General features: G+C 44.2%; 1 protein-coding gene across 1 annotated transcript in view; it reads left to right on the top strand.

The window, feature by feature from the left end:
- The window catches only part of MXRA5 (matrix remodeling associated 5), a 28,543-nt gene extending 22,927 nt beyond the window's left edge, over positions 1 to 5,616 (top strand). Inside the window, exon 7 of the mRNA XM_082680620.1 lies at positions 2,574 to 5,616. Within this exon, the coding sequence (XP_082536746.1) occupies positions 2,574 to 4,482 (1,909 nt within the window). The 3' untranslated portion in view covers positions 4,483 to 5,616. The remainder of the gene's footprint in view (positions 1 to 2,573) is intronic.
- Positions 5,617 to 27,348: the final 21,732 nt, after the last annotated feature.

Genomic DNA, 27,348 nt, shown 5'->3' with positions numbered 1-27,348 from the left:
ATATCTAGCATCACCTATCTGATATCTATCGTTTATCTAGTATCTTTGCATCTGCCTGTCATCTATTCTATGTATCTATATATATCATCTGTCATTTATCTTATCATCTATCTTCATCTGTCTCTAGCTCTATCTACCTACCTAGCCATCCATCTTACCTCTCTATCATCTGTGTCTATCTGTCTATCATTTATTTTTATCTATCTGTCATCACCTATGTGATATGCATTATTTATCTCTATAGTATCTTTCCATGTGTCTCTATCATGTATTCTCTGTATATCATCTGTCATTTATCTCTTCTGTGATCTTTCTCTATCTGTAACCCTCTGTCGCCTGTCTGTCTATGGAAGTGGTTCTCAACTAGACGGTTCTGTCTACCAGGCCTGCACTCATCCATGTCTGGACACATTTTCAGTAGTCACAGCTCGTGGGGAAGGGTTGATACTCTTTGATTAGTGGAGACCCAGGAGGCTGCTCGAAACCCCACCATGCACAGGACGCCTCACCACGGAGAGTCATCCAGCCCCTGCTATCAGTAGTGCCGAGGCTGAGAAACCCTGAGGTAGACCCCAAAAGCCACTGTCTCTTTAATAAGTGTTTCAAGATGCAGAGGAAAGAGACAGTGATTGGCAACAGGAAGCAAAGACACATCCGTGGCGTCATGTTGGAAACCCCCTGGCTTGTGGTGCGTCTCCAGCCCACACAGCCTGGCAGCTCAGACAGGAACCCACCTCGGCGCGGGTTCCTCCCTGGGACGTGACCCAAAGCAGCGCCCAAGGCTCTGCGCAGCTGTGTCTGGTCTGCCCAGTCTCCTTCCAGCGCAGGAGAAGGGCCAAGTCGCCGTATTTTAACTTCAGATGGCTGGGTGGTGCCTAGTGAGCCCTGCACCGTCGATCCGGAATACCACATGCCCGATTTTCCCCGCAGTATCTTCCAGCTGAGCCGGTGTCCTGCCGCGCAGAGGGTTGTTTTCCATCGACACTGGCGAGGCTGAGGCAGTGCTGCCTGAACGCTGAAGGGAAAGAATGTAGTTCCGGTGTGCATTGGGGCCATGCTACTGGCATCTCGCTATAAACCAGAAGCCACAGTCTCTGTAGCTTCATTATTCCTAGCTTCTGGCTAATGACATTCTCAGAAAAGTGTAATGAAACAGCCCATGTGAGTTTTTTAAAAGAACGGGCTGTTTGCCCTGCCTACACACCGGGACTGCTGTAAAACAGGGCTACTGGACTTTCCTGTCTCGAAGCTACGTCTCCTGTAGTGTGTAGCCATGCATCTTTTTCAGAGTCGCTCTGCTGATTCAGATAATGACCAAGGTTAGGATTTGCTGCTATAGAAGTTTCTACATGTTTACAGACATGTGCTACTGTATACATTTTTGGATTCTAACTCCAAGACTCATTATAATACCTCTGTCTGCTCCACGCCTATCGAACGACCTGCTGATTCAGGTTGACTGGACTCTCGCTCGTGGCCAACAAAACACGTTACGTGGTCCTTGTTGGTAGGTGCTTTGATGAACGATAATCAGGCTTGAATTCCATCATAGGCAGACACTTCTCTTTTTTTAAATCAGTGACACGGTTCCAGACGTGCTATTAGAATGACACAGTGTGCAGGAAATATTTAGGAATAATATTCAAGCTCTCCCTGCAGATGCCAGAATTATAAGTAATTGAGATTTTCAATCTGGACACGTTTAAAGTAGGAACCTCCCAAATCTCTTCGCCCCGTTATTCAAAACATTAGTTCTGCGTTGCTGGAGGACATACCGATGTATATTTATAAAAAGGTCACACCCCTAGTGAAGATATTTCTGTCTTTCTTTCCATGTTGCCTTTTTAAACTGAAAATTCTTTCTCGAATACTAACTCAGCAGTGTGTGAGTTTAGGTCTGCCACGTGGAGAAACGGAAAGTCAGCAGGAGGGTACGAGCTGGTGAGGGTCATGACGCTTTCGTTACAGATTCTAGGGAAGAAGCTTGTACACCAGTAGCACCAAGTTCTGAAGAATCCAATCGTAGCCTCGAAACTCTGGGTATAACCACAACTACGCGATCCATACTGTAGCTGCTTTGCTGCCTGTTTGCCTCATAATGGGATACAACATCATAAAAATTGTCAAGAGTAAACATCGTCTCTAAAACTTTTAGGAAAAATGTCACCTCTTCCTAAGGTTAATGCACATTCATTCTGTCCAGGACGCTAGAATTTTATCTGCTTTTATCATTACAACAAGCTCCACGCTGACAACAGGCAAATATTTGATCCACACACGCCCACACAAACCGGGCTGATGTCTTAGACTGCGTTTCACATCTTCGAATCAGAGGCCAGGCCAGCCAAAGGTCAGGCTCCACCGGGGAGTTCTTAACTGGTAAATAAATCACTTCTACGTTTGGATGGCCGTCCCCTCCGGGCTGCAAAATCCATCCAACGTTTTTGAGCGGCAGCCCTGTGCGCCCAGAGTTCTGAGATCCACACGTTTTTGTTTCGTTCCGGTGACCTCAAGCCGGGAGAGACAGCGTTCGGGAGACTGACATCTCATTCTGTTTTCTTTCTCTCGGTCAGCTTTGACACCAGGATCAAGGCGTTTGCCAACGGGACCCTGGTGGTGAAATCCGTCACGGACAAAGATGCGGGGGATTACCTGTGCGTCGCCCGGAATAAGGTGGGCGATGACTTCGTCATGCTTAAGGTCAACGTGGTCATGAAAGCAGCCAAGATCCAGCACAAAGAGGAGAACGACCACAGGGTCTTCTATGGGGGCGACCTCAAAGTGGACTGCATGGCCACCGGGCTCCCCAACCCCGAGATCTCCTGGGGCCTCCCGGACGGCAGCCTGGTCAACTCTTTCATGCAGTCCGACGACAGCGGTGGACGGACCAAGCGCTACGTCGTTTTCAACAACGGAACCCTCTACTTCAACGAGGTCGGGTTGCGAGAGGAAGGTGACTATACCTGCTTTGCCGAAAATCAGGTTGGCAAGGATGAGATGAGGGTGCGCGTCAAGGTGGTGACCGAGCCCGCCGTCATCCGGAATAAGACGTACTCCGTGGTCCAGGTCCCCTACGGGGACGTGGTCACCGTGGCTTGTGAGGCCAAAGGGGAACCCACGCCCAGGGTGACCTGGCTTTCTCCAACCAGCAGGCAGATCCCCACCTCCTCCGACAAGTACCAGATATATCAGGACGGCACTCTCCTTATCCAGAAAGCCCAGCGCTCGGACAGCGGCAACTACACCTGCGTGGTCAGGAACAGCGCCGGGGAGGACAGGAAGACGGTCTGGATTCACGTCAACGTCCAGTCGCCCAAGATCAACGGGCACCCCAATGCCATCACCACGGTGCGGGAGATTGCCCCGGGAGGGAGTCGCAAACTCATCGACTGCAAGGCGGAAGGCATCCCCACGCCGAGAGTGCTGTGGGCCTTTCCCGAGGGCGTGGTCCTGCCGGCCCCTTACTATGGCAACCGCATCACCATCCATCGCAATGGTACCCTGGACATCAAGAGTCTGAGGAAGAGCGACTCTGTCCAGCTGGCGTGCATTGGGCGTAACGAGGGCGGGGAAGCCAGACTCATCGTGCAACTTACAGTCTTGGAGCCCGTGGAGAAGCCCATCTTCCACGACCCGGTCAGCGAGAAGATCACCGCCATGGCCGGCCACACCATCAGTCTCAACTGCTCCGCAGCCGGGACCCCGACGCCCACCCTGCTGTGGGTCCTTCCCAACGGGACGGAGCTGCAGAGCGGCCACCAGCTGCAGAGGTTCTACCACAAGGGCGACGGGATGCTCCACATCAGCGGCCTTTCCTCCGTGGACGCCGGGGCGTACCGCTGCGTGGCCAGGAACTCGGCGGGCTACACGGAGAGGCTGGTGTCTCTGAAGGTGGGGCTGAAACCCGAAACGAGCAACCAGTACCACAACCTGGTCAGCATCATCAACGGGGAGACCCTGCAGCTGCCCTGCATCCTCCCGGGGGCCCGGCAGACCCACTCCTCCTGGACGCTGCCCAACGGCATGGTGTTGGAGGGTCCCCAGGTCCGAGGACGCTTCACCCTTTGGGAAAACGGTACCCTCACCGTGCGCGACGCGTCCGTCTTCGACAGGGGCACCTACGTGTGCAAGGCGGACACGGAGTACGGACCCTCCGTCGTGAACGTCCCGGTGATCGTGATTGCCTATCCTCCCCGGATCACCAGTGAACCCACACCTGTCATCTACACGCGGCCCGGGAGCACCGTGAAGATGAACTGCTTGGCCGTGGGCATTCCCAAAGCCGAGATAAGCTGGGAGCTGCCGGACAAATCGCACCTGACCGTGGGGACGCAGCCCCGTCTCTACGGGAACAGGTTTCTTCACCCACAGGGGTCGTTAATCATCCAACAAGCCACCCAGAGGGACGCGGGCTTCTACAAGTGCACCGCCAAAAACCTCCTGGGCCGGGACTCAAAAACAACCTACGTCCACGTCTACTGAAACCCCGGGAGCACACCCTGGACTCCACGGCCGCTGCTTCCGAAGTTAGAACAAAGCCTCCTCTGGGTTCACAGCGGGGGCCGGAGAGTCAGGGCCCTAAAAGGATTTGTCCCGGGGCACGGTGGCCCCCTCCGGCTTGGGTTCGAGGCCCACTGTCGACCTTGACCTGTGCTCGTTGACGAAAGGAAGCAATGCAGACACGGGAAGCGGGTGTCGGCCTCTCTGGGGGACTTCCTTTCATGTTTACAGGATGCTGTATGCTCTTGCCTTCCATTTCACAGGACTTGGGCGCAAATTACAAATTCTGCGTTGCTGGTACCATCTTGATGCTTGAACGGGCGTCCGTAGGATATCTAAGGAGCCTTCACTGCAAAGAAGCTGTAGAGGTTCACAGTGCCTTGCTACCCCCGCGGAAGATGCATTCCCTAGTTAACCCGCTGCCGTTGTAACATGATAGAACGTTCTAGAATGAGTATCCGTCTTTCCGTTACTCCTTCTGTCACTTCAGAACTCCAGTGTGCCCGACAAGGGCTGAGAACCAGAGGGCTTGTTTGTTTGTTTGTGTCTCACGTACAAGTGTCCTACAGTACAGCTCCCATTTTATAGGAAAGGACGCTTTCTCCCTGGAACTCACTTTTTATATAGTGTTTTATATATATATTTTTTTTCTTTCTAATCAGACGATGAGAGTAGAAAGAGAAAGACATCCTTTCTGTCTCGTTAAAAATAATAAATTATTGGTGTTTACAAGGCTTGTATACATTAGAGCAGGCACGGAAATGCAATTAAAACCAGGTTCCTTCCCGACTTCCGTCAGATTCATAAACCACTGTTACATTACCTTTCCCAGCGACCCTCCGGTAGGGGATGCTGAGATATTGGATTTCCCTGTTGATAATAAAATTTATCCGGAGAGAGCCGTGCGGGACCGGGGAGACGACAGGAGAGGGAGGACAGAGCGAAGTTGTGACCGCACGGAATAAACCCAGAGCCTTCCAGAGGAGCCCAGAAATATCTTTCCTCCTGTCAATTTGTGTCCTCGAAAAATAGATCTGTTACTTCCACGACTGCTTTGCTGTATTTTTAAAGTCAAACTAATGTACATTGGATAATAAAATAATATTTTCCAAAGAACCAGGCAGTCATGACAGTGATATTTTCAAGGGCAAAAGCCACTTCAAGTGAGTCTGCGCTTAGATCAGATTGGTTGAAAAACTGCTTTTATCCACCACGTTGGAATTATTCTCTTCTCTGTGAGTATTTCACCAGCAAGGAAACTAAGTCCAAGGTGCCAGCTCCAGCCGAGTCTCTGACAGGAAGGTAAGGTGGGACCAGCTCCAGTGTGAATCAGGATTACTGGAGGCTGAAGAAAGAGCGCCACAGCAGTCCTGCAGCCAGTTTTCTTTAGGGAGGAGACATCTCGGGTGCCTATAGCAGTATTCCTCAAATATGCACTCTTTGGCTTCCCGCGAGAGGAAGGAAGAAAGCAAATGCAAGATAAATATTGGGCAAGCATGTGACTTTTGTCCGTGCTGCCAATCTGGAAAGAGTGGCAGTCACTGAAGGGAAAGAGAGCTTGGGTTTTCAAGACTGTGGGAAGCACGGACACTGTCTCACTCATGAATCCGTTTATTTGCTTAAGGGTGACTACACAGCCCCTTGGGGTGTGCCAGGTAGCGGGATGGGCATCAGGGTACCCTGATGTGTAGGAAACACATCCTGCTTGAAGAGTTCATCCTCCATAGACAAACCCTTCATCCAGGACAGGGTTTCTCAACAGTAGGACTACAGACATTTGGGGCTGGATCATTTTCTGGGGTGAGGGCTGTCCTGTGCACGGTAGCGTTTTTAGTGGCATCTGTAGGCTGTATCCACGAGATGCCACTAGCATCCTCCCCTCCAGGGCTGACAATCAAAGAATGGCTCCGGATATTTTCAATGTCCCCTCATCACCCTTAGTTGAGAACCACCACCGTAGATCTAGATACAATTTGATAGATAGATAGGAAGAAAATAGGTAGATGATATGATAGATAGGTAAGAAAATAGATAGGTAAGAAAATAGGTAGATGATATGATAGATAAGACAGATGAATGATAGATAGATGAGATAGATAAATAGGTGTGTGGATGGATGGATAGATGATTGATAGCTATGTACATAAATATAGATGATATGATTGATAGGTAGACAATAGATGATAAGATACATGAGATAGATGATAGAGATAAGTAGATGATATATATGTGGATGGATGGATGGATAGAGATGATTGATATGTAAATATATAGTAGATAATAATAGCTAGATGATGAAGATAGATTGTAGACAGATACATGACGTACATGATACATAGATGGATGATAGGTGACTGATAGATACATCAGTAGGTAGTAGATAGATAATAGCTAGATGATGATGGTGGTGATGATAGATTAGATAGATGATAGATATATAGATAGGGAAGGTAGATGACAAATGGATGAATGGACAGGCGCGTAGAGAGAGACAGAGAGAGAGACCAACAGACTGAGTCTTTCATGCGAAGGCAGTCTCGTCACTCTTTCTGGGACTGAGTCACCCTCCATGGTGGGGACCGTCCTTCACTGTGGGACGTGGCTTCCACCCACTACGTGCCAATATCACATTGCACCCTCCTCTCCCCCAGCTGGACAACCAGAAATGTCTCCAGACGTTGCCAGATGCCCTCTGAGTTGCAGAATCACTCCTGGTTGGAAACCACTGTGCTAGAGAAATAAATGCAGCAAGGCATTTTAGGAACAGACTCATTTGGACTGACTGCCTCAGAAAAGGAGACCCAGGATGGTACAGAAACCAAGACATAGGCTGCTACATACACGTCACCTAGAAAAACATGGTAAAGCGTCTCACTGTCCCATCATTCTGGGTTCATGTAAGGTTAAGAACTGGTGGTAAACTTCTGTGGGTGAACTCAACATACATTCTTTTTTTTTTTTTTTTTTTTTTGGCCACGCTGTGTGGCTGGCGAGATCTTAGTTCCCCAACCAGGGATGGAACCTGTGCCCCCTGCGGTGGAAGCATGAAGTCCTAACCACTGGACCGCCAGGGAAGTCCTTCAACATACATTCTTAAGGGCTTGCCTTGTCCTGATGTAGGTGAGGTAGCATGACATGAAGAGGTATATGGTGGTCTACACGCTCCATCTTCTCAAAAGACATAAGACTACAAGTCAGGTTGCTACAAGGCTGAGACACTCAGAAGCATTAATGGTGGTTCTAGGGGGTGTTCCTGTCCCAGGGGACTCAAAGGCCACGTCATATGGAAGTCTAAGGGCTAGTTATTTGTGGAGAAGCCATTTTTACTGGGCTAAGAAAGAGGGCTGTCTGGGCAGGATAACATGCATAGGAGGGAAGCACTGCTCTCCCTGCAGCAAAAACATTTCTAAGAAAGTTCTAGCCTCCAGCAAGGTGACCTCGGGTCAAGCAACAGATAAAAAGTAATAGGTATATTTGGGCTAGAGTTTAAATAAGTGTTTACTTTTTGGTTGAAAATGCTATGATATCATAGTTGGTTGAATAATGTTCTCCAAAAATCCATGTCTACCTGAAATGTCAGAAAGGGACCTTACATGGAAATAGGGTCTCTGCAGACGTGATGAAGTGAAGGATCTGAGCTGAGGTCCTCCTGGATGAGGGTGGCCCTACATCCAGTGACAGGGTCCTTATAAGACACAGAAGAGGAGAGATACACAGAGGAGAAGCCCTGTGAAGACAGAGGCAGAGACGGGAGGGATGAGGCCACAAGCCCAGAGACGCCCGGAGCCCCCAGAAGCTGGAAGAGGCAGGAAGGACCCTCCCCTGGAGCCTCCGGAAGGAACCGACCCTGATGACTCCTTGATCTTAGACTTTTGGTCTCCAGGACTGAGAGAGAATGAATCCCTTTTGTTTTAAGACAACCCGTTTGATATAATTGGTTATAGCATCCGTGGAAAACAAACACAAATCTTAAAAATTTTCTGGTGGATTCAGTCACAATGACAGGTACTCGAGTACTTTGAGATTTCGTCATCCTGAGTCTTTTAAAATAGTTTGCTCAGAATGGGGGTGTATGTGGTTTGAGATCATTCATTGCAATCACATACGGTTCTGTTGTGATTTGTAAATAATATACTAACTAAAAGATAGGAGGTTTTTTTTCCTCCCAAACGTCTCACATCTGGTATATGTGCTTGTGAATCTGTGTGCCCAAGCACACATCCTCGCTTAGCCGTCAACGGTCACTCTTCGACTGCTCCCAGGTCCTCACGGAAAAACGAAACCCAAACCAGGCTTTCAAACCCACTCTTTAAGATTTGGTGTGTAATTGCAGACGCAGCTCTCATTCTGAAGAATCTGGACAGGACTTCAGTCCTCGTGAGGGGTGACCTGCTACTGAATTCACGCCGCAAGATGCCGAGCCCTGCAGGAGACTTTGCGGCACTTCTAATCGTGTAAGACCAGACTAAGGATGGGCAGCGTGGTGAGTTCCTGGTGCTATTTCCATGATCCTTGCTACTTTTCTCCAGGGTTTAAAATATATAACTATGGTTTCCAGAACACGTTCACACACTGTATTCGACTGCAGCTTCCCCACTGCTCTTGGAAGAGGTGATTTCTGGGGAAGGGCGCATAGAGATGATATGGTTCGATCCTACACCATGCGACATTGGCTGTGACTTGTCCATCCAAAGCCATGTTGCAGAACCAGAATCAGAATCAGAACCAACCTGCGTACTGTGCTGGGCTCCGCTCAACCATGAGGCTGATTAGAAGTTTATGGCAGAACCAACGAAGGCTTGAGTAGCTGAGAAGTGGGCTGGAATTTAGGTTCTGCCCCTTAACAGCCGTGGGAACCTTGGTGTCATCTACATCAACTTCCGTTTCTGTATGTGTCCGATGGCACTGATACCACTCACTTTATAGGATTACTGGGAAAACCACTGAGATAACATAAGGATGGTGGAACAAAGGTCAAAAGTCATATTTTTAAAAATCCAACAGTTGTGCCCCCCCCCAAGTAGGGTAGCATAAATCATCGGAAAGATATGTTTTTGTTTTAGAAAACTCGCTAGGACACTTTTAGATTATGTAAAAAGTTTCCCATGGCTGAACTGTCAGAAGGAAGTTGAGATAGAGGGCAAAGTAGTGAGGACACAAACGGGAAATCAGAATAGATAGAGATAGATAGACGATAAATAGATAGATGATAGTTACATTGATAGATAGATAATAGACGATAGATACATAGATAGAGATAGTTACACAGATACGTACGTACATACATAGACACAGATAGATACATTGATAGATAGGTGACAGATAGATATAGATAGACAGGTATAGTATATAATATATAAATGTATACAAATTAATATAAAATTGTATATGTGAATATGTATTGGAGTTCAAGGACTCACATGTAAGCATGCTATACAATCAATTTTAAATGACTGGCCGAATTGTTTACTACACAAAATATTTACATAAATCTCACACTCTGCTCACCACTGCCCGCCTGGGCCTGGTCCACACACCGTAAAAATATCATACAGGATCCATTTGTCCCAGTTACAGCTTCTCATCTGTTTACAAAAACTCTTCCATCCATAGAAGAGAATGTCACAATCCTTCATGGTATCCAGGTCCTTTCTCACGTCCTAACATCACCTTAAAAGTTATTTCTTATTTTAAATGTCTTTTCTCTTTGTCTTTGGAGTGTCTGTAGTGACACATGGAGAAGTAAACAGATGGGATTCCAGCTGTAGAGTCGGATAACCCAAAAAGTCACACAGAGGAGGGAACACATAACTTAGGGGACATTTTCAACCCCAAAAAATGAATTTTAAAAATCTTGGTCCAATTTTTTTGGTATGCCACTCACATTTTAGTGCCCAGAAGACATATTTTTCAGAAGCAATCCTACCACATTGTAGCCTGGGTCTAAATCTGGCTCCTAATTATCTCAATTCCTTCACTGCTAAAATGTTAAGAGCAATGCAAGCTCCCTGAGGCAGAGGTGCTTGGTTACCCGTCCCCCAAGCCTCAAGCACCAGCTGCCGGATGGCAGAATGTTGGTGGGAGTACAGCATCCCAGGCAGAGTCTATATTTCCCAGGATCCCTTGCTTGGAGGTGGGGTCACGTGACTAATTCTCACCAATGACGTGTGTCCCTTCCAGGCTGAGAAGGTGAGGATGCAGAGATGCCCTTCTGGCTCTTTTCCCATGCCCCAACTGAGTAAAGGGGTTACAAGGGACCAGGGAATGGAGGAGCCACAAGATAGGAAGGACCTGAGTTCCTGAATCACCATGGGCACAAACACCTGGCATGGGCTGCCCTGTGGGTTCTGTTGGGCTCTGGTCTCCATCACCTTTCCTCTTATGGCCACCATGGCTCTCGAGGACCATCCTTGCTCTTGAAAGTGGAAAACCGTGCTTATTGTGTTACGCGTCTGCAAGCCTGGGGTTTATCTCAGCCGTACCATCGTCCCACGTGAAACATTAAGCCATTTATTTATCTTACCTATAGCATTGTCCCACGTGACACGTTAAGCCATAAAAACGCTGTGATGTTTAAATAAGATAACATTTCTCAAGGGCGTGCCATGGAAATTGTTTTTTAAAAAGTCATTAGTATTATTGTTATTATCATCTTGATGGATTGATAGTGGAACTCAAATTGGCACAAGAGTGGCAATTTTCAAAATCTTTCATATACACTGTGACTTTAGCAACGGAACTTCCACTATTATGTCTTTATTCTAGTTCATGGGATTCCGTGGCCAGCCCCAATTCTTGCCGTCTGCGAGCGGCAGAGAAAGACTGTCTGAAGTCCAGCTCAACATTTCAGTTGTATTATTAAACGTGGCATACGTTAAAATTTTGTACAATGTTGCAGTGAAGACATCTGGACTCTGAGGACCCCTTTATCATTTAAGAGACAGAACGAGTAAAGTATATTTTAATTCTTACAAAGTCCTAGAAAGATTGGGAGTCATGATGCATTGTTAGTGAAAAACCCAATTCAGCGTTTTGTTATTAAAAAAAAGTGTGGACGTGCTGCTTTTGGAAGGAAAAAACAAGACTATTTTCCATTAATGTCTGGCGACGTGCATTGAAAAACAATGACAAAAAAAACACCAACAAGCACATCTAAGAGAACTCATGTGTACCATGGACGTTCCTGCAGTCTCTTTTTACTATTTTGTGTTGTATAGCATCTATGAAATATGTCAAAACAATTCAGTGATACATTTTCTGGGTCTGGGTGAAGAATTGGAGTTTATGGACTTCCTTGGCTCTGAATAATTATAAAAATAGATTCTGAATAAAAGCTCTCTTTCTATTTTCTTTCTGAACGATGGCAGGAGCTGGAGGTCTATTTTAAATCAATAGTTAAAGGAAGAGACTAAAAACACAGTTTTCAGAGAACTGGATTAGTATCCACTGCCTTTTCATTTTCTTATTGTTGATTCTGGAAAGTGAGACATTTTGTCAAAGCTGGGATTTAAGCTAATAATTAAAAAAAAATAACCACTGAGATTTTTCCTGCAGAAAATACCACATTGAGTACATTTCAAAATGGAGGAAAATCATCTTTCTTGACATCTGTCCAGCAGAAACCAGAAAAGTGCACACAAGACCACCCACCATGAGGCCAGGTTGCTCAAGGGACAGAAGGAATTGGCCGGAAGGAAGGTGGATCTGGGAGTTGGGGGCCTTTGGGGAGGAAAAGACCAAGTTTCTAATGTTGTCACATAGCAAGCTTGTACTCTACTGAGATTTAAACCCTTATTTCACAGTATACATTTTATAAATAACTAAAAATAATATAGAAATATAGGAACAAATGGAAATGATTCATACACAAAAATTCACAATCCCATTACCCAAGGATAAACTCTCTGAACATGTTCAGATTTTGTGAAAATATATACATATATATATTCTATTTATAAGCTTAACTATATGGTTTTAAGTCCATTTATTTTCCATGTAACAATATGATTTGCATCTCCCCATGTCATTAGTCAGGCTAATACCCCATTCAGCGGATGTGCCGTTAAGTATCTCATCCTATCTTGGTGGAGATCTACATTGTTTTCCATTTTGGGCTGTCTCTGCAAGGACTGTCCCATAAATCTCTGAATTCTGAGACATATCATTGCAACAGTGAAGGGTGTGAACATTTTTAAGGCCCTTGCAAACCGTTTTGGAAGTGCTGTCGAAAACCTTAAAAGGCTTTCCCCTTCCCACGGCCACCGAACTGGCATGTAAGGATGCTACCTTTCCACCCTTTATGCCTCAGAACTGCTCTCGCTTTAACAATTCCTAATTTTATACTCAAAGGTGGCTCTGTGTTTTCCTTCTTTCATACTTTTGAATTAATGGTCAAAATACATAAGTTGGCCATTTCATGGAGGAATTAGTTATTAGTTTTTGAGCTGTTTATGCCTTCTTGCTTGAGCAATGGAATAATTTACATAACAAGGCCTTAACGCACCCTAAGTGCAGCAAATACACAAGGCATCAATACTTGTTCTAAATATAGCACATGTTTTTTTTTCCACTCATCATTTTTTTTTTCAGTTGTTTGGAGAACTGCAATCATTGGAAGTACAGACCTTTTGAAATTGTTTGTAGCTGTATCTCTCTTTTTTTCCCTCTATTTTTTTTAATCCTTTTGTATGTTTAGAAAGTCCTCCTTCATTCTGAGATTAGGTATTCTCCTACATACTTTAAAAATATTTCTCATTTTTAAATATCAAAACTCAAAACATTTGTAACTCACTTGGCTCTACGGTATGAGATGAAAAAAACTAACTTTTTTGACTCATTAAGCCAGTTTTTCTAACGTCATGTATTGATGTGTTATTTTCCCAGTAATAAGAAGTTTCCCTCACATTAAATACCCCTGCGGGTTTTAGTTCTCTCGCTTATTGGAGGGTATTTTATATCATATTTTAACATGACAGGGCAAGTTTCTTAGTATTTCCCATATTTTTTTTTTTTTTCGGTACGTGGGCCTCTCACTGTTGTGGCCTCTCCCGTTGCGGAGCACAGGCTCCGGACGCGCAGGCTCAGCGGCCATGGCTCACGGGCCCAGCCGCTCCGCGTCATGTGGGATCCTCCCGGACCGGGGCACGAACCCGTGTCCCCTGCATCGGCAGGCGGACTCTCAACCACTGCGCCACCTGGGAAGCCCAGTATTTCCCTTATTGCCATCTGCATTCTGGCTCAATTTTGCCTTGAGATAAATTTTATTTTCCAAGATTTCATAACAAAAAGTCATCAATATTTCAGTTGGAATTTTTAGAAAATATGAAGTAGTTTTGCAATATTTGTATTTTATGAGATTGAGTCTTCCCACACAAGGACATGAATTGTTCCTATTAATAAGCTGATTTTATATCTGCCAGAAACGCTGTGATCTTTTTTTCATGGAAGCCTTGAATCCTTTTGCTAAATCTTCTCATGGAGGTCTTTTTTACATACATCATTTTCAGCAGAGCTACTTAATTGATCTCATTGTCTGTGAAAAATATAGCTTATTCTCTTCCCCAATTGTTAGATCTCGTATTTATGTTTCTTGTGCTGTTCTATTGACTCTACGTCCTAAAGCCACCGGTTGACAACATTTCTGATTGTTAACAGAAGGACAGTGTGTCTGGAGCAGCATTTCTTAGGTAGAGCTCAAAACTCTGGTTCTGACAGATGCCCTAAAAAAGAAACAAGGGCTTTTCTACCTGAGAAAATCTGCATCAGGCAACACAAAGCAAATATTTATTTAAGAAGAATCTTTCTAGAGATACAAATGGCCAATAGGCACATGAAAAGATGCTCAGCATCACTAATTATTAGAGGAATGCAAGTCAAAACCACAATGAGGTGTCACCTCACACCGGTCAGAATGGCCATCCTTAAAAAGTCTACAGATAACAAATGCCGGAGAGGGTGTGGATAAAATGGAACCTCCTGCACTGTTGGTGGGAATGTAAGCTGGTGGAGAACAGTATAAAGGGTCCTCAAAAAACTAAAAATATAACTACCATATAATCCAGCACTCCCACTCCTGGGCATATATCCAGACAAAACACTAATTCAAAAAGATAAATGCACCCCTATTTTCATAGCAGCATTATTTACAATAGCCAAGACATGGAAGCCACCTAAATGTCCATCCACAGATAAATGGATAAAGAACATGTGAGATATATATATATATAATGGAATATTACTCAGTCATAAAAATGAATGAAATCATGTCATTTGCAGCAACATGATGCAACTAGAGATTATCGTATTGAGTGAAGTAAGTCAGAAAGAGAAAGATAAATATTATATGATATAACTTGTACGTGGAATCTAAAATATGACACAAAGGAACTGATCTACGAAAGAGAAACAGACTCAAAGACATAGAGAACAGACTTGTGGTTGCCAAGGGGGAGGGGGAAGGGAGGGATGGATTGGGAGTTTGGGGTTAGCAGATGCAAAGTATCTATAGGATGGATAAACAGCAAGGTCCTACTGTGGAGCACAGGGAACTATATTCAATATCCTGTGATAAACCATCATGGAAAAGAATATTTTTAAAAAGAATGCTTATATATGTATACCTGAATCACCTTGCTCTACAGCAGAAATTAACACAACATTGTAAATCTACTATACTTCAGTAAAAAAATTAAATCGAGAAGAATCCTTCTGATCCTAAGTTACTAACCATGTTCTTTTGTTGAGAAGGGGTGTTTCCATGCACCAAAGACCTTTCTCACACACGGTGGATGAACTGCGTATGCAGTGGCTCACCTTGGCTCTAAGAAGCCAAGTCAAACAGCCAGGAATTCTGAGAGCCATCTGGTCAACCATGGATAGCTTGGCCTCAACTCTAGTGGAGTATTTACACCATGGAAATTGTCAAGCTCTACAAATCTGAGTGCATGTGTTTGAAAGACAGTCCACGTCACACACCACTTATTATATAGCTTATCTCCTTCATGCATTCATTAACTGCATACTTTTGAGCATATCCTATGTGCCAAACAAGGTGAAAAGAGCATAATAAAAACGTCAAAAATGGAGGCGAAAATTTAATGAATAACTACACAGTAATCCATGGATAAACACAGTCGTGATACATCTCATAAAGAAGAACAGGACGCGATCAGAGTTTGGAAAGCAGGTATCTCGCCAAAACTGAGCTCCCAAGTGTTCCCCGAGGACATGACGCCTCGGCTTTGACCGAGTTACTCACCAGGACTCTGGACCTTATAAATATATAAACAGTTCTTTTCTGACTGGAATTCCCTACATCAAACACAGAGAGACAACTTTCTTAAAAAACAGCTCACCACAATAAACAGAACCCGCCTCAGTATGCAATCCAAGCCTCAGAATTGAATAATAAAGACTCACTCATATGGGAGAGATCTGAGATCAAAGGACGGGACAGAGCATTTATAGTGGACTCTACAGGAGCTCCTCAGAACCCACCATGTTTCCTGAAAGATTCTCCAGGTCAAAGCTTCCCAGGTCTAATTCTCACACATCAACCTACCACCAATTTTGGTCCTTTTGGTTCCCAGTTACATTATTGTCTCTGTGTAGCAGAGTGCTGCATGGAAAAGAAATCTAATGAGTTCCACATGGTTTGAAAAGAAGCAAAATAATAAAAGCATAACTTGGAATACTTCATATTCTCTCACTTACTGCCCAAATTCTGCATGTGTCTGTGTTTAGGAACTTGGAAACGTGTCTTTCCCCCCTGACTCTGTGTCTTGGGTTTATAAGCAGTACAAGGTGGCAATAGGTTTCGCCCTATCGAGTGTTGTTTACGTTAGCTTTATGTGACAGAAGTGCCATTTGTATTGTGTTTGCTATTAAAATAGCCGATAAAACGGTGTGCCAACTTCTTTACGAATTGAGTTTCCTTTTGAGATCCAACCTTTATTCTTAGCTGTAGAGGTCCACGGGCAGTCAGATTCACATGGACTTCTGAGAGAGAGATGATAATTCCATGTCCTTACGTATGTATCCGTGACATTGCTTTACGTCTTCTCATATTTAGGGAAGACCTACTATTGATCATCGATTCACAATTCGGTGGAGAAAAACGAGTGAGATAACCCAATGACCCCAAGGACAGAATGGACCACCAACTAAACGCTCATTAACAGGGGTAGTTGAAAGAGTTTTAAAGAGGGTATACAATTGGATGAGAAAAGGGTCTTAGAAGAAGCGTCAGTCAAGGAGGGTTATGATTTGATCAAGCACAGATGGCAGACAAACATCCTTGGAAGAAAATGATCTTAAGGAAGACACAAGGATGTGGATTCCTGGGTCTCTGAGAAAAGTGAATGGCTCGGTTTAGCTTAGGGCTGCGGTTCACGGAGTGTGGGGTATAAGAGGAAGCTGAGTATGCCCGTTGTGCTGTGTTATGATGAATTGTCCGTGATGAGATGAATGGCACAGTCGATATGGAACAGTTCTAGGGGTTTTGTTTGTTTTTTGACGACATACCATAGATTCTTTGACTTCTGAGAAACTTCAAGAAAGTTAATGGGGACATGGTAAATTGGCATGATTCCCATTGGGAAAAATTAATGGGGCTCCTGGTAAGATTCGTTGGGAGGAGATTGTCACCATCCAGACAAGAATTAATGAAGGCTTGATTGAAGGGGGTCGACCAAAAAGAGAAAGGAGAAAAGGTGGTTGTGAAATACGACAGGAAGATTCTCTAAGAGGTGGTGATTGCTTGCATGTCAAAGAGGAAATATCCCCACCTAAAAATAGTTGGATGAGTGCCTAACAGGAATGTATCTCCTTCAGCAAGAAGGGCTAAGTCCAAAGGTGAAGCTGCCTTTTTCCAGATGGTGAATTGAAGTTATCTGGCCAATAATTAGAAATTAACTAGACTCTATTCAATATCACCAGATTCAGAAATAATTACATTTTTTAAAATGTATCCCATTATTTCGAAGTTTAACGTTTTTGACTGTTAGACGCTCATTGATAGGATCTGAGCTAAAGATACCAAAAGAAGAATGGATAAACAACAGGACCTACTGCACAGCACAGAGAACTATATTCAGTATCCTATGATAAACCATAATGGAAAATAATATAAAAAAAAAGAATGTGTGTGTGTGTGTGTGTGTATGTATATATATATATATATATATATGCAAAAGTGAGTCACTTTGCTGTACAGTGGTAATTAACATAGCATTGTAAATCAAGTATAATTCAATTAAAAATATATATATACCAAAAGAAGGAACATAGAGGTAGTGGGGCAAAAATCCAACCCTAGCTGGCACGGTAGGAATGCGGAGCGTCGGCCCGAGGCATACAAGGGGGTAAACTGGAGATTTTCATTTTGATTTAAAGCTGCATCGTCATACCCCCAAGTGCGTGCCGGTCGGAGATTGGTGAAAGGTTTCTTAGCCTCCTATAAAGCCTTTGTTACTTGGCCCAAGTGGGGGCAATAAAGACCCAACCCAGAAAACCTACGCAAAGTTGCTGCAAAGCCCAGTAAAATCCACTCAGAGCACAGTCCCAGCTGGCCTGCAGGGCTGTGTGCCTGGACGTAGAGGACCCAGGGTGATTGGTTGCATATGGGGCTGGCAGGTAGGACCGGCTCTCCACCAGGAGGCCCAGACGCAGACCCCCTCCCCATTCTTTCTTTTCCTGTCGGCAAGAAGGAATCGCAGACGCACAAAGACAGCTCTGGAGCTCGGACTTCCCTCTCAGCACATGGCAGCCATGTGCTGACTGCTGCCGCCACTGCCCCCAGCCACAGAAGCCAGCAAGAGAAAACACGCGGGGAGGGGGGCGGCTCACAAGTTTCCTTTGCCCAGCCAGGGACACGAGCAAAAGCGAGAAGACCCAGTAGGTACAGGTTTAAGAATCACAAAGGACCATGAATTCCATCCATGGTCAATGAATGGAATTCTCATTAGGCTAAACGCCGAAGTGACCTGATATGGTCTCCGTGCCAACTAAATAGCCAACTGCCAACCAATTTGCCAGGATAAATAAAGCAGGCTGGGCCCGTCCAGGTTTGGTGAATGGCTTTCGTCCTAAGGGTGGTACCTAGGAAAGCTTGGGCTTCTACCAAGAGCTCATTAAAGCTCGGTCCACATGCCTATAGGATGAATCAGGCTGAAGCCAAACCTGCAGTAAACGCACCAGCAGACCAGGAAACAGGATGACTTACATGCGTGGGCCGTGGCGGGCCTGGCAGATTTTTATTTTATTTTTCGGGGACTGTCCCCATGGGATCACAAAGGAAGGGTCAGGCGGAACAACGAATACTGCCGTAAGTTTTGGAAAACCCTCCATTATAATTTTCTTATCTTACTACGAGAGTAAAACGATGCATAATTTCAGAAGCCACAGACACCAGGGATACAGAAACATGTAAACAGAAGTCGTGCAACAGAGCACGGGGAGACGTCAGTAACTCAGGAGAAAGGAGACGTGCGTTCCGAGCGACAGCAGGGAACGCTGTGATTAGGGGATAGACCGGCATTATTCAGACAAAAACTTGCATCAGAATCATACCTGTAAATACTGCAAATCGTTACCTTCATGAAGCTAAGATTGCCGTGTGCATAGCTGACTAATGAGAGGCTTGAATGGCCATGGACATGGCTGACATTAACAAAATGTTTGAAACCTAGGTGAATGCTGTGACGTTTTACCACAAATCAAATCATCAATATATTCTTTGGACAACAAAGGGGTGAAGCTTTTCTTCATTTGTAAATTGTGTAATTTATAAGGGGCATTGACAACAAAAGATCGTGCCGCACCATGGAGTGCTTTTGGTCAGAGGTCATTAAAAAAACGACTACAATATTCACAGGAAAAGCAGGGTCGTCAGATTAAGACAGTCGAAGGTAACTCAGGTGTCCGGAGGGGCCAAGGCTGGCTCAACCCCAGGCTCACCCTTTCTCTAGATTCTCAGGAACGCCTGGTACAAGAGATATTATTTCCCTGTTTGCCAGGTGGAGACTGGGGCTTTCAGAGGCCAGGTGATACTCATAACGGTCAAACCTGGACCTCTGGAGTCAGAGCTGGGACACCTAAGCTCTGCCACTCCCCACGTCGGTGACATGGTCCATTGTCGAGGAACGTGCACAGCCGTGAGCTGCAGATCTTGAATCAGAAATGAGGTCACACCAAGTGCAGACACTCTGCTCTGTCCACTGTACCGTGATGTCCCTGCAGAGGGTCTGAAATGGAAACGGGAGAGTTAAGGTCTGTACGTACCTCTGCATTTTAGTGCCATCTACCATCAATGCCTACCGGGTTTCCCAAGACTTAAAGCCTAAAGAAGGCTTCTAACCCTTGCCAATGAAATAGAATGGGCACATTCTGCAATTTTCCTTAATTCCCTCTCTCTCTTTCCCTCTCTCTCCCTCCTTCTCTCCCTCTGTATATTTTTAGGAAGGATTTACAGTCCTACAATATTATTCCAACTTCTCACTGCAGCTCCACTTCTTGCCTGCACATACGATCATTCACTATGGAAAATGTACGTAGAACTGACCTATGTACCGCCTGTCCAGAGAACCACACAGGCATTTCTTATAAACTGTCCAGCTTCAGCTCACCTTCCCCAGGATTGCCTTTTCACTAAGTAGCCAGGAGAGCTCCCATGAATCCCTGACTACACAAATCCCCACAGGCACAGCTGCTCTGTGGTCTTTATTTGCTGCGTCCCACGTAACCTCTTCTTCTGCTCAAAATATAAACCCCGGGCTACTTCAGCCAGATGGCAGGGATGACAAGCTTCAACACGCAGGGCGCTGTCAGTTCAGGGGCTGATTTTACCGCGGGGACGTTTGATTGTGCGGTGATTCAGGGCCGCTGAAGAGACACCACGGGAAGACAGAAGGTCACCTTAGAATGAACGTTCCTTCAGGGATTATCTGGGTGAGGGCACACTGGGAAGGGCTGTGTCACCATTCAGTTAAGCATCCTTCTTGCATGGCTCTAACACCAGCTAATGGGCAGAACTCGGGGCTTCTCTAGCAAACCAAAGGGACAGCGAATTAAAGACATTGCCAGAGATGTTGGGGAAAGCCTCAAGAAGAAGCATGTATCTGGAGAAAACCATAATTCAAAAGGATGCATGCACCCTGGTGTTCACAGCAACACTACTCACAATAACCAGGACAGGGAAGCAACGTCAGCGTCCATCGACAGAGGAATGGAGAAAGATGTGGTACATATACGCAATGGAATATTACTCAGCCATAAAAAAGAATGGAATAATGCCATTTGCAACAACACGGATAGACCTAGAGATTGTCACACTGAGTGAAGTAAGCCTGACAGACAAAGGCAAATATCATAAGATATCACTTCTATGTGGAATCTAAAAAAAGGGTACAAATGAACCTGTTTGCAAGATAGAAATAGAGTCGCAGATGGAGAAAACAAACTTACCGTTACCAAAGGGGAAAGGGGGTGGGGGAGGGATAAACTGGGAGATGGGGACTGACATATACACACTACTATATATGAAATAGATCACTAATAAGGACCTACTGAATAGCACAGACAGCTCTACTCAATACTCTGTAATGACCTATATGGGAACGGAAACTAAAAAAAGAATAGATATATGTGTATATATAACTGATTCACTTTGTTGTACAGCAGAAACTAACACAACATTGTAAATCAACGATACTCCAATAAAAAAAACTAATTAAAAAAAGAAGCAAACCTGTCCAGGGATGCCTGTAGGAAGGTGCTGACAATGTCAGCTTCCCATCTTCACCCACTAGGGCGGGGCACGAACACCAGGCTTGTGACTGGACCTATAATTCATCTCGGGGTTTGACTGTGTTACTCGAGCAGGTTCTAAGTGACAGCGTCCAACTTACGAACGGTCTAGTTTCAACAGAAAAGTTCTAATTACAAACAGGATGACACTGGGTTCGCACGCTGGGAAAAACATGGCACAAAAAAGGCTGCAAATAGGACACTTGTTTTCAGTAGGAGACCTGATACAAGAAGGTAGGGTGTCACCCCATTCAAACTCAACTGGGAACAACAACACCCACTTGGGGAGACAGACAACAGACAGGGCGTGTATCAAAACAAAAACAAAAGCCAATAGCACAGGGAGATCAGCTTGGTGCTCTGTGACCACCTGGAGGGGTGGGATAGGGAGGGTGGGAGGGAGGGAGACGCAAGAAGGAGGGGATATGGGGATATATGTATATGTATAGCTGATACTAACACACCATTGTAAAGCAATTATACTCCAATAAAGATGTTAAAAAAAAAAAGAAACTAACACACCACTGTAAAGCAATTATACTCCAATAAAGATGTTAAAAAAAAAAGAAACGAACACACCATTGTAAAGCAATTATACTCCAATAAAGATGTTAAAAAAAAAAGAAACTAACACACCATTGTAAAGCAGTTATACTCCAATAAAGATGTTAAAAAAGAAGGCGAAGACCAATAAAATATGTTAAGCACATAAAAAAGAATGAGGTAGTTGCAGCTGTATGGTGATGACACTGCACAGACCGAGATCGGTTTGGAAAGGGACAACTTATGTGTACTTTCTTTACTAATAAGATGGTGCAACTGTCATACTTATTGAAACAGAGCAGGACCCTGTGGTCCTTGCCCCCCATGTCCTTGGCCTGCCTTCTGTCTGTGGAAAAAATTTTAGCCAAAGAAAAGGTTTAATCAGAGAAGCGAGAAAATGCAGGGACAAAGGAAAACAGTCCAACAGGACAAAATAGTAACAGTTTAGTCAGTCAAGGACCTTTAGTTCCTCCTCAAGGGCTATAGATCATGTTCTGAGCCACATCCTGTGAGCTGTCTTGTAGACACCGAAACACCCACCACGTGGAAGGAGTGAACTGCATGATGACCAGGCTGTAGCCATGATATAACCTGCCACAATTCCGAGAACTGGCCTCGAAGAAGTGGAAACAAACCAACCCTGGAACTGAAGATTAACTGTGCTTAAAACAGTCAAGATGACGCAGGTCAGACCACCGCAGGGCCGATTTCAAGACGACGGTCAGAGCTGACTGTGCTGTTTCTGCCTGGGGCCCCGTCCGTCCGCCTATAAAAGCCCTTGCCCCCTGATTGTCGGGGAGGAGAGGGGGAATCGGCCTCTGGACTGGCGTCCACGCTGCCCCCCCGCCCCGATCGCCGGCCTCCAAAATAAAGCAAGCTTTCCTTTCCCCCAACCTGGCCTTTTATTGGCTTTGGAGTGGCAACCAGCCAGACCCGACTTTCGGTAACATTATAACAACAAAATCTTAAGTTTTTACCTTATCCAGATGTTTAGTATGCTAGAAATAAGGCACCTTAATTGATTATTCAATCAATCCATTCACTTTCGGGCAAAAGACTCAGTTTAGTGAGTGGGGATACCATACGATACCCCAACCCTAAGCCTAACTATATTATATGGTATCCTGACAATGCTTCTTCTATGGGTTCGGTCACCTGGATGAAGGAGGCTATGAGCTCCAAGGAGGAATTTCCATCCTGAAAAGTGCTCTGCTGCAAAGACCACTATTCCCCGGAAGACGCCCAAACCCCACCCTCTTGGACAAACAGAAAAGGGGGAGCTATGAGTCCAAACCCTCCCAACCTCGTCTGAAGCTTAACTTTTAATCTGATATTTTGAGTGAAGACAGGTCTTTGTTCCCGTAGAACTGGTCTACCTGCCCTTTGCAGGACTCTGGGGCTGTACTCAGACACAGAAATCCCTTCACCAATCCCATGAATACACCTGCCAACGTCAAGATTCTTTTCACTGTGTAGAGAACAGTCTATACGTGAGTCTTCTTGGGAAACACAGGACACTGGGAGGACTATTTAAATTTGGTCTTGACAGATCAGTAGGTAATTCAAGTAGGTTCTCAAGCCTTCTTCCCTCACTTTTACCTGTCTCTTCTGCATCGTCCTCTGCAAACTCCCAAACTAGGCAAGACAGTCCTTAGGAGGGAGAGTCCAAGTTGAAACTCACTATTAGTTCTCTCCAAAACTCACACACATACACGCACACACACACACACACAGTCCATCCTCATTATTCATGGATTCCATATTTGTTTTTTTTTTTGTAGGGGGGAGACTTATTTTTTTTGGTCACACCATGCAGCTTGTGGGATCTTACTTCCCCAGCCAGGGATTGAACCCAGGTCTACCGCAGTGAGAGTGCAGAATCCTAACCACTGGACTGCCAGGGAATTCCTGGGGTAGACTTTTTTTTTAAGAAATAAACATACTTACCTTATTTATTCCCACAGAAGTTCACAGGAACATTTGCAAATTTTAAGAAGAGAAATATAAAAGTTTATATTGAAAAGAATATACAATTATTTCCCTGATTGACTATTTAGACCTAGCTATCCTTCTTTTGTTTTCATTGAAGTGTAGTTGATTTACAAGGTTGTGTTAGTTTCCAGTGTATAGTAAAGTGATTCGGATATATATATTTTTTCAGATTATCTTCCATTATAGGTTATTACAAGCTATTGAATATTGTTCTCTGTGCTCTACAGTAAAAAAGAAATCAATATTTGTGCGTTCACTTATTCTCTAAAATCCGTTTGTAATGCCCAAATCAATACTATTGATTGCACAGCTGTTTGTGGCCACATGCTGCGTAGTGAAAAGCTTGTGTGGCCAAAGCTGAGGTTAAATGGTGACACTGTCTTCTTGTGTCATCTCTCTTACCGAAAACAAGTGTCCCTGTTGCAGCCTATGGAGTGCATTGTTTTTTCCATGTTTTGGTGCTTTTTTTTGGTGAGTTTTGCTGTTTAAAGTGGGCCCCAAGCATAGCACTAAATACCTGCCCAGTGGTCATGAAGCATGAGAAGGTCGTGATGTGTCTTAGGGAAAAAAATGCTTGTGTTAGAAAAGCTTCCTTCAGGCATACGTTTCAGCGCTGTTGGCTGTGAGTTCAATATGAATGAATGAAAATATGTACTCTACACAGTGTCTTTAAAAAGAAAAACACATAAAACCAGGGTGTGTTACGGATCGGCTGATGAAAATATTGTAACTGGAGACTCACAAGACCCTAGCTCTGTATTTCCCCAGAAGCCATGGTTTACTATGCACTAATTCAGAGTTTGCAGTGATCTCACTGAACATAACTACTGTGAATAATGAGAAAAATATACATATTCTCTCATTTATATTCTCATATATATGCTCATCTATATGTTGTAATATATATTCTCATATATGTGTTTTAAATTATATGTTGTCATACATGTTCTCATATATATTTTCTCACATATTCTTTTATATCTTTCTCATATATATATTCATGTATATATTCTCATACATATTTTATATATATTCTCATATATATTTTATATATATTGTTATATATATTGTCATATATTCTCATACATATTTGCGTATATATTTCCTCATATTTTCTTATACATATTCTCATATGTATTTTCTCATATATTCTTGCATATATTGTCATATATTCTCATATATATTTCCTCATATATTCTTATACATATCCTCATATATATATGCTGATGATATAGGCTCATGTATATTCTTACATGTATGTATATGCACACACCATTTCATACACAGATGAACGGCTCTGAAGCCCCACCGTGATCGTGATCTTCACAGCCATTCCCCGCTGACATGTCTCCCGATTTTGTAACAATAACACAACCGTCACATCTTGGGTGGCCCCCTGCTGACTAAGGATAAGTTCCCAGCGCTCACCCCTGGGGCTGGCACGCCCTGGCCCCCAGCTCACCTCTTCTCGTCCTCCCAGCTGCCTCCTGTCTGCCCACTGCCCCGAGCACACTGCAGCTCTCCCTGTGTTCTGAACAACTCAGGGTCACTCCCAGCTGCAAATCTCACACGTTCCTCTGTCCCGGACCTTCTCGCCCAATGGCTCCATCTCGTAAGCTCCAGTTCATCCTCTGAGGTCTGGTAGCAGCAGGGCCTCTTCCGTAAGCTCGCATCACACCCACCCTGCTCGGTTTCCCCTTGACGATGTCCCTCTTACCTGTGGAACGAGTCAAGGGTTCCTGCTGTTCTCCCACTGTTGTGTTCCCAGCACTTAGCAGAGTTCCCTCTAGGTATTTTATGGCCACACTCATTCTAGGTACATTTATGGTCGTCTCCTCTTGGACCGGCTATGAAGCACACATCGCAAAGGTTGCTTTCAAGGGTCTAAGACCCAAGAGAGTCCTCAGAATATGGTACCAGCAATGGTCCTATTATGGGACCACATCACCTGGTTTACTAAAATCAAAGACAAGGTCTTTGGGGAAAATATTAAATGCTATACGTAGGAGTGTAAGGTAAGACCAGGAAAAAGTACTGTGTCACCAAATGTATCACATCACGTCGAATGTACACCATCTGGGACCTAAGACAGTGGGTATGTTAAGGAAACTGTATTTGAAATATCTTCGGATGCGGCCCAAATTCCAGTAACTTTGCTTCCCTTGTGAATCACACGGCCTTCGTAATCCGTGTTGACCATTTTTCACATTACAAGACGTTTCGTGTGTTTGGATCTTATATCCTAGGCCAACCTCTAAGCCACCAGAATACACCACCCCAAAACAGGCCAGTTTAGTTTAAGGATTATTTTGAGCTGAAAACAATTGAGAAACAGCAGATGCAAGACAGACAAACAAAAACAAACCAAAACAAAAAAAAAAAACAATAAAACAACTGTCTGCCTTCCCCCTGTATGCCAAAAAGGAAGGCATTAATTTCCCTTTGTGTGAGAGCAGAATGAGAAGATTATAGACTTTCATCACCCGCAGAGCCAGCACCGAAAGGAGTCTGTATAACAAACCTTACTAAGATAACCCGTATCTCCTATTCATGTCCCCCGTATACTTACCTTCCCACATCTTGCTGCCCCTAGAGCTCTAAACTTCTTCCCCTTTGCCTTGTGACTTCTCTACAAATGTATGGTTCTTTGTCAAAATGGTATATTATCTCTCAAGCCTAACTGCTTCTCTGGGGTTCTCACTTCTTTCTAGAGAGGTCTCCGTGCCACCTAAGAATATTAATATCAAATGAAATGGGTATGCCTTTTCTCCTGCTAATCTGCCTTTTGTCAGTTTCATTTACAGGGTCCCAGAAATAGAACCTAAGAAGGTAGGGTAAGTGTTTTTCCTTCCCCTAATAGGCCTCTAAAGGATGAACATTGTCATGAATGTGTGTTATGTGTTACGAACAACGTGTTATGAACATTGTTATGTACGTGTGTTATGTGTTACGAACAATGTGTTATGAACATCGTTATGTACGTGTGTTATGTGTTACGAACAATGTGTTATGAACATTGCTATGTACGTGTGCACACATGTATATCTGTGTGTTTTCATGCCCTTCACAATCTTCAACAATTTACACAAACTTTTACACTCTTTTTGTAATCAGACCCAATAATCAAATGTTGGAGTGATCTGAGAATGTTTTTCTGGAACTCTGGAAATGTGCTTTACTTATATGGTGTGTTTCTGCAGTCTTATTTTATACAATTATGTACTATTTTTTTAAAAACCCTCTTGATCTATTGTATGCTTAGATATTTTGGAAACCTCAGCATTTTTTTATAGATTATCAAGAATATTGGTCCTATCTTCCACTTCTCTGAGACCTCGCTATATGCCAAGGGGGATGAGAGCTTGAACAAGCATTTGAATATTTTTCTCTCCATCAGAGCTTAGGGGGTGTCTATTTGAAGTAATTTTGGTGGGTAAGCTGGCTTTTGTAACTTCTGCTAGGTTAAGGGTAAAGGTTATACAAGGTTTCCAGCTAGAAGGTCAGGAGAAT

This window comes from Grampus griseus, assembly GCF_964374135.1.
Source record: "Grampus griseus genome assembly, chromosome: X".
Classification (NCBI taxonomy): Eukaryota; Metazoa; Chordata; class Mammalia; order Artiodactyla; family Delphinidae; genus Grampus; species Grampus griseus.
Note: the sequence above shows the minus strand (reverse complement) of the source record. Positions and strands in the feature narration are given on the sequence as shown.